Here is a 12,549-nt window from a genome sequence, read left to right as displayed (position 1 = left end):
GTTGCAGCATACAGATGCCCAACCCTCCATCGAACAGGAGGTTCCCATCCTTCAAAGACAGGATTACTTTGATTACTAAGAATTTAATTTCAGAGGCAGACACCATGTTTTTAACAAACAGTGCTACAAGCACTCAGTCTTCAAACTCATGTCCTTAGCATTAGATTTGATGTGAACCACCATGGCAAAGGAAAGCAGGACAATTTGTAGACCTCATTTGTACCTGTTACTTTCAAAGCTTTCATTCCTTCTACTCTGATAAAATAGCTAACCTTGTTTCCTCTATGTAAGATTGAAGCAGCCCAGTGTTTTAGCAATTTCACCTCAGTTTCACATGAAGATACTATTTCAGCTCACAAGTTACTAGGTGCAGTTTAGTCTCTTACTTCCAAGCCAAGGGCATCGACATAGCTTGCTACGTAGTGGAGATTACATCTTGGATTAATTCCAGGGGCACTTGCATATGGGGATGCAAAATAGAGCTCTCTCCACTCAACTTAGGCCTGGCCTGTTTCTGGCCAGTTCATCTGTTAAAATCTGGACTTCCTCCAAAAAGTAATAATGCTGAACTTTAAAAGGAAAGAATTAATTAAGTGTTGCTGAGTACTCCACTAGAATTGAAAGATAATTGCATTTTAACAGAAGCCAACTTTCCATATGGAAAGGGCATAAGGATCCTAATGGAGGGTGAAGATAGTATTCTGTGGTGGGTCACAAAAGAGACTCTTCAGCTTTGAAAATATGAAGTAACATTTGAACAAGAGGTTCAAGATCAAGAACTACATTTTATTAACACTGAACTGAAGAACTTAAATATTTTCTTTTCCTTTCCTACTTCCAAGTCTGAACTAGCAAACGAGTCATCAGGTTTTAGGACGTTTCATTGTAGCCCTTGTTATGTATTAAGTTTGCAGAGATATGGACTAATCTCTCATGTCTTTTTTTCAAGCACCATATAACTCTGTATGGGACCACACCCTAGTGTTGTCATCTGACTTCCCACTACAAAAATCTTTTCTCCATCCTCTCAGGCTGTCTCAGTCTCTGTTGACACAGTGTCTTGGAAAGCAGTGTCCACAGTCTATTGAAGGCAGTATTTTCTAGGGGGGTACACAAACCTGAGGTTTATACAGGTGAGCATTCAAATCTGAGTTTCTCCATTTACTAAGGCTTTGAGTAAGTTGCTCAGGCTTTTTGATCTCAGATTCCTGAACTGTAAAACTAGAATAAATGTGCCACTGCGTGATAAGGATCTGGGAGACAGCATGTCTTCAGTCATTCCTCCCTAGTACTTCCATTAATTATAAATGTCACAACTGGGGGAGCTAGACATTCCATTGTGGAAAAGCCCTCCTAGAAAGTCTTAAGGTGCTTTCCTGAAATTTCTGCCTAAATGTGTTAATTTATCCATTTTTTTTTTCATTCATTCAACAAACTTTCTTAGTGCCTGGCATGGTAGGAACTGTGCGTAGGCATTGGGAATTCCCTGTGAAGTCATAACCAGGGAGGACATAGTCTCATACCTTGTGATTAATCACACAGTGTCACAAGAGCTAGAATGAAAGTATAAATGGCAGGCACTGTGGAATATTCTAGAAGCACAGAACAGTAATGAATGATCTTGAGTTGGCTGGAAGACTGGACAGAAAATATGGGTCTGAAAGTAGTAGTCCCCAAGGTAGATTTTACATATTAAAGCACAGTTGGATAGTTCTCCATCATTTCAAATCAATAGTCTCTTAAATATTTGGGAACATGTATTACATCTTTTTAAGGAGTTCAGCTCTGCATGCCTTCATTTACATTCCTCTTTATCAAGCACTTCTTACCTTTGTGTAGTAGGAGGCACTTCCATGTTCTTAAGATCACTTTGGGACCACAACACCCAGCCTGTTTGTCACCTTGTGTCTGGCCCCCAGTTCTTATTTGCTTACAGCTCTTATGTCAAACTTATAAATTCTTACATCTGGAAAGAAGATTCTGATTGAGAGAGTGAAAGTTTAGTTGTTGCTCTGGCAAACTGTCGAGCGCACAATGTGCCTAAAGCAGTAACACATACACACAAAAGTACTGAACAAATGAATCCTAGGATGAGTCAGATCTATTTTGCCAAGAGTCATAGTCAGTTTCCCTTGAATGGAACAGTAAAGCAGAACATGAGCCCCTTGGAAGGGCAGATACCATCTGACACTCATAGCAGCCTCTAGTGATCACGTCATTTCCATTGGTTTCATTCAGACGCAGTCTCTATCATTGTACTTTCCTACGAGTGATTTTGGGATTCTGAGCAATATACTTCAAGGATTATCTCAAGTCAAGAGAAACATCTATCCAAATTTCTCATAGACTTTGGGTGATGTTTGTGCCTAGAAATTTCCAAGATCTGGGTTTGTTGTTTTTTGCTTTTTAATAAAGACCTAACAGTTGTTTTCTATTTCTTCTGTAATGTCTATAATATCATCAGACAGTTTTAGAACTGGTTTATACTTCTTGTATTTCCAATCTGGAGTAGGACTTTCAGTTTTTGTTGCCTTGGTTTTAACCAGGAATTAAGGGATAGTGTTATTCTGTCTTGTTCCTTCATCTTGTCATTCATTCATTCGTTGGCCTGTCTGTCCATCCATTCAGTGCAGGTCCAGCCACTGTGGAAGAGAACAGATAGCCCAGGAATCCCATCTGCCCCCAGTCCCTGTATCAATCATGACAATAACTGATGACACCCCATGCAGGCTTAGATGGCGGGGCGGGGTGGCAATGGGTGCAAAACACTTCATGTCCTTCTAGGTGCTGAGTCTGCCACCTTGTGGTCGTGAGTCCCAAGACAACAGCCTCCTGTGCTTAAAGTGTAGAAACTCAGATGCCCTTCCAAGGCGGGTGTACCGGGAAGTGGGGCCAGATGTGAGACGATAGGGAGCAGCGTAGACTGAGGAAAACCTGGTGCACACACGCCCACAGAAACACACTCGAGTTGAGAGGGAATTAAAAGTACCAGCTGAAGAAAACAAATCAGGAAGTCAAATATGATCTACTTACCTCCCATTAGCAAACTCTGGCTCTAAAGTATCTCACTTCCTGTAATAACAGACAATTGTCATTTTCTCCACCTCATTTATTATTTGACAGCAGTTGCTAGGACATGCATTGTCATTTATTAAAATAAACCTCCAAAAAACAGCGTGGTTTTCCCAAGTCACAGAACTAAGAAATGGTAAAAGAAGATTTAAGGTGGAGAATTCCAAAATTTCAGAAAGATGTCCAAGAAAGGCTTTAATGTCATCCATAAGTAGGTACATGTGCATGCAAACATACATCTATCCTCTATAATGCTCTGGGCAGAAGAAACTCTGTGAAGGTAGAGCTGTGAGCTTTCAATGCAGGATTTTTTCCTGCAAAAATATGTTGATAATTTTGTTATGTGCAAAGCACTGGGGAAAAGCCAAATATGATAAGATATGGCTTATCTCTTCAAAGAGTTTCCAGCCTGTGGGAGGATGCACAGAAAAAGACAGAATCTAGGACATGCAAATAAAATGTGAGGGACAAATCTCAATAGATTCTCTAAGAACAGAATAACATCACTACATGATGGTATGTTATACAGACATTACACATATATTACATGTGCTGTACTTCCGTCTGTTTGTTTACATACACTCCATTACATTAGCATATAAATTCAAGGAGGGTAAACACTTGACCTAAATTTCTTTATGTATGCTGTGTACATACATTTCTATGTCCCTCGCACATGGAAAGTATCTAATAAAACGTTGCTGAGTGAATGAACAAAATAAGCATACAGAGACTGGAAAGGATTGCATGTTGGTGGCCACCAGTACCTGATGTTGAGTGTTTTCTTTTAAAGCTCTTCTTTTTAAAAAAAAAAAAAAAAAATTTAATTAATTTTTTTTATTTTTTACATCATTGTGCATTTTTAAACAATATTTGCTTCCACCCACCCCCTCAGATGCAGTCCCCATAAAGCTCTTCTTTTACTCCTGCAGAATTCTGTAAAAGAGGCTAACACAAGAAGTATAGTGGATATTTTGTTAGGGTAACTTCCTTCTATGTTCAGCCCTCCCTTGGTGCTGGTGGCTTTGGTGGAGTGCCTACTTCATGCACACTGTAAAACAGAGCAGTTGCCACCACTCATTAAACACGTCATGTGGCATGAGGACACCGTCTCCTACGAGCGGTGACGCCATGGAGATGAACCCATGAGCGTGAGTGAACAAAGCAGTTGCATTGAGCAGGAAGAACACTGCAGCAGGGGAATAGAGGAACATTTGGAGGGTTAAAAAGAAAAGATGATTTCTACTGATTACCATTTTAATGACTTAATAATTGCTTTTCAAGATTATCCAAATGTCCCATTGATTTTCTATTTCTGTCCTTTCTCTTTTGCTGTTTTATATGCCATTATCTTGGAGATTATAGAGAATGAGATAGAAAACCACTTAGGTGTCTCAGTATTTTCCCCCACACACTTCTCTGTGCTGCCGCTGGCTTTATTTCACTCCAAATAGAAGGTATTTGACTTTTGAGAAGTCGAAGTAGAATATATATTTCATTTATGAATAACTGTATGTTGAGAAACAAGGACTTATACTTTGCTCACATTTAAAAAGATAATTCAAAATATTTTTGTCATTCGCAACCATGTTCAATTCATTTGAACAACAGGAAGTAACTTAGAAAATCAGGTTTTGTGTCTGTCTTGTAATGTTTTCTTTCTAACATTTCACTAGCTCCTTGGCATCTGCATTAAAACATAGGTAGCAGCTGAATCCACTTTTTATTTGTCCCTAATGGAAGCATTTGGCATAACTTTATGTCTTCCTGACCGCATTATTAACATATCAGATTAATTTAGCAGATTCTTTTGTTCTTAAGCCAGAGCTGCAATTTGCTTACATTTTGCTAAACTCAGACATTTAGCAATGTCCTGGCAAAAGCCAAGCCTTGAACTCAGTATTTCTAGTCCTTTCTTTAGTGCCTATTTCTATTTCCTATTGTTTTGTTTTGTTGAAACTTGCCTTCTTTTATTTGAGCCATCAGCCTTCTTACCTTTTGCCCTTAGGCCGTCAATGTCCTCGCGGGTCAGAGTGGTTTTCTGCAGCTTCTCGTGAAAACCTCTAGGGAATGTGTAGGAGGGTGTCTGAAGGGAGTTGGGGGACAATGTGGCTTTTAAGAATTTGCATTATTAAACAGGCTGCCAAGGGTTTCCTCTGCACATTACAGTTTGGGGCCTCTGCCTCCTGGCAACCTCCCACTCTGTGTACACTGAAACCAGGATGATCTTCCCAAATGCAGTTCCCACTTTGATCGACAGCTCACCCCATAGAACACCAGGTTCTGTCAGAACATCATTGTCCTCATCTTGCATAACAGCTCTGCTCTCAAACAGGATTTTTATACCTTGATATCATACCTCTTCAAGACATTGGTAGAAAGGCATAGGTCTCCCATTCACACTTCCAATCACATAGGTTAAGTAGGACACGCGTCCTGGGCCATCAGACAATCTGGGTGTGTTTTCACCCACACAAAGCACCAACTGAGCAGCGGCTCATTGAACACACACTGTCCCTGCACAGGCACTGAGGGGAACTACCCAGCACTTCCCTTCGGAGGTCCATGGACTGTTAAAAGCCAGCCTGTGCTCGGGAGTCACCACAGTTAAAATGACAAGTTACATTACATATTTTAATAATATTTCACAGGAATAGAAAGATAGTGAGAGAAACATAGAGCTAGTGCTCAGAGAATTCTAGAAAGTGGTGTTTGAGCCATGTAGTTCCACAGTGAGAAGCAGAGTTTTTAGTCAGTCCTTTCTCCATCGATTTCTTAATTTTACTTTTCCAAATGCTTCTGTGTTGTCCACAGTCTATTCTCAACAGTTAGAGAATCTGTGAAACCTCAGGCACCACTGTCCCTTTGGTGCTTGATAGTACAGGCAGTGGGAAGGCAGGTTCTTTGTGCCTGGATCATCTTGGAGGGTGTTAAAATGTAAAGAGTATTTCCCTTCTCTGCCACTTATTAACCATGTAACCCCAAGTTAATGAATTTCCCCCAGCCCAAACGTCTTCATGTGTCAATGAATAATATGTGTCATGCAGGGTAGTTACACGATTTAAATAAAATATTGACAGTAAAATGCACAGTGCAGTGGCTGGTAGACAGATGCAAGCATTAGTATAAATTGGTAGTACTAATTGTGCTGGTGTGGAAGTTAAAAGCAACAAGTTCGCTGGCCACAGTCTCAGAACATCCTAAAAAAAAAAGAGGACATTGCCAGGAGGGTGTTAGGCTTTAGTTTTTCTTGCCACCAAGACTAGCAATCCTGTGCTCAAGAAAAATCTTATACTTTGATATTTAGCCCCAATTCTAATGTAGAGTGATAGTCTCTAGAATGTCATGGCCCTTCATTTTTATTTGACTCACTTGAATTTTTGTAAATGTTGGTCTTTGCTTGACTTGCCCTAAAGGCTTTAGCACAAGAAGGTAAAAGTTAGATACCTAAGAACAAATTACAGATGGAAGAGCTTCAGTCATTCTTACCACCAACCCAAGATATATTACACTAGTTTGTATCTTTGGGGAAAGTTTTCACTTTGAATTTATATTCCTTATCTCATGGCAAGATTATATAAAACTGCCATGACGATTTCCTTTTATTTTCCCTCCACTTTCCATATGCTTCCCAACATCACCTTCTGTGAAAGGTCAGCGAAAGGTCATCACATTAGTCCATTTTCATTCTCTGCACAACAGAGAATCTTTGTTTTCCGGATTGTTCATCCTTTCGATCATGCCTTCATCTCTTCCTACAAATGTCAGTTCCCCCAGAATAGGAGCTTATGCTGTTGCATTCATAAAATATGCCTTTGTTCAAGTTCAGGATCTACAGGATATAGTGGTGAGCAAAACTGAACCAACCCTCATGGAGGCAGCCATGGGCAGATGTAGATTGGTCAAAACAAACAGATGAAAATAAATAAGCATATGATCCTAAATTGTCACGAATGTTCTGGAGGGCAAAACCTTGCCCTGAGAAAGTGGGGAAGGTTTAGCTGAGCAAGTACAGCACCTGAAAAGTGAAGACGCGTCAAACAACTACCCGAACAACATCACATAGACTGCTGGCTGTGTGTAGGGTGCCAGAGGCTCCTTCAGACCTGGAGGGAGCGACTCCCAGAACTGGAACAGGCCCCTCTGTTGGTCACAGAATTCACAGTAGACAAGTCACATTAGAGAAAAGTCTGGAGGTTGGCAGAAGCCAGAGCAGAGAAATGAATCGGGCTACCATGATTGATGGGCGTCATCCGAAGTCATTGGACCGGACAAGAGAGAAAGGAATTCAAGGCAGAGTTGGGGTGAGCCTTGGGGTCCCCAAGACAAGGAAGATCCAGTAAGAGGTGATAGAAAACAGGCACCCAAAGATGAGAAAGAAAGCCAGAATAGCAAGCGGTCATGAAAACCGGAGAAGGACTCTTTCGAGAAGGAGCACGTAGCCACTGTGTTCATTCTGCTGCAAGATCAGGGAAAATGCAGAGAAGTGGTGTCCTCTGGCCAGGGACAGCATCATTGTTAGTGGCCTTGGCAGGGGCGGCTTCTGGAATGTGACGGGGTCTGAGTGTAACTGGAGTGAGCTGCAGATAGAACAAAGGTGAGAAAATAAAGGTGGAGCTCAAAGCAGCTACTAGAAGATATATGGAAATCACTCACCCAAGGGGCCTGGAGATAAAATGTCTGAGCCCATGGATGATTGCTCATCCAGTCAACAGAAACCCTAGTAAAATACCTCTTTGAGTACAAACACTGAAAGAAACCAAAAACGATTCCCATCCATCTAAATATCTGTCCTCCTTGGAAGATCTTCATGCTACCTACGTGGCTGCAAAGACTGGAGCCCCAAACCCATGAAAAAATATTTCTCTTGCTCTTACACTTCTCATCTGATATTCTGTTCTTTGTCTTTCTTTTTCTACCACAGAATAACAGACTACGAAAATATGCCTTTGAATTGAAAATGAACGACCTGACCTATTTTGTGCTGGCAGCTGAGACAGAGTCAGACATGGATGAATGGATCCACACCCTCAACCGCATCCTGCAGATCAGCCCCGAGGGGCCCCTCCAGGGGAGGCGGAGCACGGAGCTGACCGACCTGGGACTGGGTGAGGCCCGCCCACTGCACGCCCTGTGCCCTGGTGCCCTGTGTATTGGGTTCATTTGAGCTACTGGTAGCTCTGGCAGCTATCAGATCCAGCTCGTCCATCCCTGAGCTGTTTGCTCCAGGAAATCACTCCCAAACCTTTCCCTTTACTGAAGAATGAGGTTCCCCACTGAAGAGTGAGGGTCCCCACATGTAGGTACGATTTTGAGTGGACAGGCACAGATTTGCTCTCTCCCAGCAAATGATGTTGGGAATCATTTGTCAGCAATATCAAAACTTTACCCATATCTGATGGATGCTACCTTTGAGGTGGTTTTTACTGTATTTTATTGCCTTTCATTACATTTAATCATGGACACTACTCTATAGAGGCAAATCTGCATTACCTCCTTTTGGCTGAACGTAGTCTTTCATCAGTGCCTTCAGACCCTGCTGATATCCGTTTATATGTGAACATTCTATAAATTTTTATGGTATTGGAGATTTTTATAAGATACAAATATTATTCTACACAGTCTAATTCCCTCTTAAGATTCTAATTCTTTCTAGAAATAGAGAAGGGAACCAGAGAAGAAACAAAGGGTAAAAAGAAAGGTAGAAAAAAATAGGTCTAGCTCTGCGGAAGTCAGGTCTCCTTCAGCAGTCAGTGGCTTTTCTCAAAAGAAAACTATTTTAAGGCATTTTACTCAATGCTATGATACATTAGAAATCAGTCTTTAATTTGTAGCAGTCTCATCATCCCAAAGAATCATGGGATGATTAGGAAGAAAATTATTGTTGATTTTGATGCAATTGCAATGTATATGGTATAGTTATCTCTCTGTTTACACCATATATATGATATATATACACACATCACTGTAGGTGTTTTGCATTCATGAATTACTTAACGATGAATATTAATGGTTACATAGTCTAATTACCTGCTGCTAGAATGTAGGTATTAAATTGATGACCTAAAAGTCAGACTTGTCAAACATTCTTATATTAGAAAACTTTAGAGTGATTAAGTAGTAAGTAAAGACAACCTTAAGTATCAGCACAGTGATTGTGAAGGTCCAGGGTTCTCAGGTGCACGGGACAGAGTTCCAGCAAGGTCCTCCCAAGATCTTGTTTCCAGGCCTCTAGCAAGGTGAGTCCAGGAGCCAGGGCGCAACCAAGGCCTCTTGCTCTCAAATCTAACCTGGCCTGATAAGTTACAGGCAACAAAAACGTGTGTCTCTTGAATATTATTCATTCTGTCACGATGTGTCTTTTTAAGATTCGCTGGATAATGCCATAACTTGTGACTCCACACCAGAAGAAACTGATTCTTCAGAGAACAGCCTCCAGCCAGACTTCACAAAAGTAATAAAGTTGACATTTTACTATGCAAATAATTTAAATTACTTATCAGTTATTGTTTTCATGGCAAAGATGGAAATGTTTTCCTTTAAGATTTAGACTATGAAACTAATTAAGAACTTTGATGAACCTATGTGCTTTATTTAACATGTAGACAACACTGAAAAATGAAGGTGTGTTTTTATAAGATTTGTCAAGTGTTCACAAGATGATGTTAAAACATGATAATACTAAGAGGCTACTTAGTTCTTGGTCATATGGATGGGATGGGGCAGGAATTGCTGGAATTGCAGATACAAAGAGCTGACACCATTTTCCCTATAGTACCTCACAGAAACTGAAGAGACTGTCAGAACAACTCGAAACATGGACAGGCTAAATCTCTTCTCTCTGGATCCAGAAATAGATGTAAGTCAGAGCTCTTTTCATGTAGTTGTGGTTTTATTTCAAATTTGCTTTTTATGATGAGTGTTTGTGAGTAAAATTTTGAAAAAAATTTTAGGCCTTGAAACTTCCAAAAAAGGATATTTTAGAACCTGAATCTGTGGTCAAACCATTTGAAGAAAAAGCTGCCAAGAGAATCATGATCATTTGCAAAGCTCTCAACTTCAACCTTCAGGGATGCGTTACGGAGAACGAAAATGATCCGATAACCAACGTAAGTGGTATCACTCTTTAAATGTAACTATTTGACATAGTTGTTGTGGAGATTAAATGAGATAATATAAGGAAAGTACTTAGTGCTTGGTGCACAGTAAGTATTCATGAAATATTAATTAGTCTAACATGTGGAAAGTACCTTTGAAATCTGTGAAATACAATTCATGCCAGGTGTTGATATTTTCATGTTATAGGTGAGATTCTTATTGGCAAGTGAGTTAGCAGTGAAATGTGTCATCAGTGAGAATCTTCCCCCACAGTGCAGCTTCTAAGTATTTTGATTGTAACTGTGCACTAGGTATGCAGAAGTGAAAGTAGCAAAAGTTAAGTTTATTCATTTTCCAGCAAATACTCAGTGTGTCTTCTGGGACCCACATTTACTGGAACAAGACCAGAAATTTCCCTGATCTCTTGAAGATTAGATTCTTTGTGAAAAGAACAGAAAGTAATTGCATGCTGGGCAAAATTCTTTACAATTATTCAGTAGTGAAGGAGGTGCCACAGGGGAACAGGGGAAAGGATTGCTCTAGATAGGATGATCATGGAAGGCCTATCTGGGGAGGTGATGTTTGAACAGATACCTAAATGCTGAGAGAATTAAAGGGCAGGTCAGGGGAAACCATTCTAGGTAGAAGGAAATAATTGCAAATGCCCTGAGAGAGATAAGTCTTGACAAGTTCTCGAAACTGAAAGGAGATGGTGAGGTCAATGGCAGACCAAGGTGACGTTGGAGAAACAGTGGGAGGTAAGACTGTATTGGGTCTTGGAAGCTGGAGTGAAGAGTTTGGGTTTATCGTAGATGTGAGTGGAGGCAGTTCAAGGATTTAAAGCAGTAGAAAATGATGCAATTTTGATTTACAAGATCCCTTTGGAATTATGGATTGTGGGGAACAAGAGCATGTCGAAGTAGCTATCACAGTTCTCTGATAACTTGGTCTAGGATTGGTGAGGAAGAAGGAGATAAATGGGTGGATTTGCCTGATGTTTTGTGACTTGAACTAAGTTTTTCTGACACACTGGACATACAGGATACAGGGTCAAGAAGCCAAGGCTCTGTCCTGGCTTTTGTCTGAATGTTCCTATGCCTGGTAGTGCGATTTAGTAAGAGGACAAGAGAAGAGGAAGAACAGACTTGGGTGACACAGATCAAAAAGTCCACTATGGACAGGTCAAGCTTGATGGACCTATTAGAGTCCCAGGTACACATGTCCTTTGGGCAGGTTCAAATGCAACATGAGAAACTCAAGGGAATGCATGAATGGAGATTTAAATTTATAAATTTAGTCTGGGCGGTAACCTGGAAGGAATCATCTAGAAATGTCTATGCACATAGAGATGGAGCCAGGAACAAATCTTTAAAGAATAAAAATAGAAGTGACTAAAGAGAACTAAGAAGGAAGGGCCATGGGTGGAGATAAGCCAGGAAAGGGCAGGTCATGATACAGGAGAGAAGGGCCAGCTGTGAGGAGGGGCGACGCGAAGCTGAGAAACATGGGCCAGCGAGGGACCCGGGAGACTGCTAGAAACTTGGTTCATGAAACTATTTGGAAATATCAGGAAAATGTAAACCAAATGGTAATGTCACTGATCATCTTATTAAATAAAATCAAATGTGTTTTTTTTTTTTTTGGGGGGGGGGCATTCTTTACTGTGATTTCCAAATCCAATTTAGAAACTGTAACTCAAAGGTAGTAGGTTTCCATTGCAGTGCCAGAGGCATGGACTCATCCATGTGGGTTCCTTTCTTTGTTCTAAAACCCACATTCACAGCTCATTTTATTTGGGCCAGTCTGGCCAGGCAGGTGAGATACATCCACTTTCAGAGAACCCTCCAGATGTCTTTTTCTGTCAGGGCAGATGGGTTAGTTATTGGGAGTGCTTTGTATGTCTATATTGTTTCATTCTATTTTATAGTTGATGCAATGTTAAAAACTAGGGAAGTACTTTCAAAAAAAATAATTTCCTTGTGATTATCAACAAAATAGAAAGCTAATGAAACAGTCTTAGGTGAGCTCAATTTCTTATGTTTTGGTGTTATTCTTAAAAATCTTTGTTTTTTTCAATGACACATTTGTATGAAGATAGATGTTTTAAAATTCATTGTTTTTAATTTAGAAAGCTTGTATTTCAATTAATTGAAATATTTCTCCAAGTTACTGGAAAGTCCTCTACTGTATTTAATGAATGAATTTCTAAAAATCTTCCTTGAAAGAACTTTTTCATGATGAGGAAACGTTTGACAACCTATAATTTTTTACTCCGTAGATTGAAAGCCAAATTCATGTTGATGGTTTTATAATATAAAATATTTCTTTGAAAATAGGAATTGATTCCAAAAATCCAGATTCATAAAGCTGTTTTGCAGC

At 40.1% G+C, this 12,549-nt stretch overlaps 1 protein-coding gene across 7 annotated transcripts in view; it reads left to right on the top strand.

Moving 5' to 3' along the window:
* Window positions 1-12,549, top strand: part of DOCK10 (dedicator of cytokinesis 10) — a 244,890-nt gene that overhangs the window by 144,343 nt on the left and 87,998 nt on the right. For all 7 annotated transcript variants that reach the window (XM_054700111.1, XM_037524147.1, XM_037524149.1 and 4 more), the window contains exons 8-11: window positions 7,997-8,180; window positions 9,441-9,526; window positions 9,848-9,931; window positions 10,026-10,181. In XM_054700111.1, coding sequence (XP_054556086.1) covers window positions 7,997-8,180; window positions 9,441-9,526; window positions 9,848-9,931; window positions 10,026-10,181 — 510 coding nt within the window. The remainder of the gene's footprint in view (window positions 1-7,996; window positions 8,181-9,440; window positions 9,527-9,847; window positions 9,932-10,025; window positions 10,182-12,549) is intronic.

Source organism: Talpa occidentalis, unplaced genomic scaffold, assembly GCF_014898055.3.
Source record: "Talpa occidentalis isolate TD23 unplaced genomic scaffold, MPIMG_talOcc4v2.1 talOcc4.3, whole genome shotgun sequence".
In the NCBI taxonomy this organism is placed as follows: Eukaryota; Metazoa; Chordata; class Mammalia; order Eulipotyphla; family Talpidae; genus Talpa; species Talpa occidentalis.
Note: the sequence above shows the minus strand (reverse complement) of the source record. Positions and strands in the feature narration are given on the sequence as shown.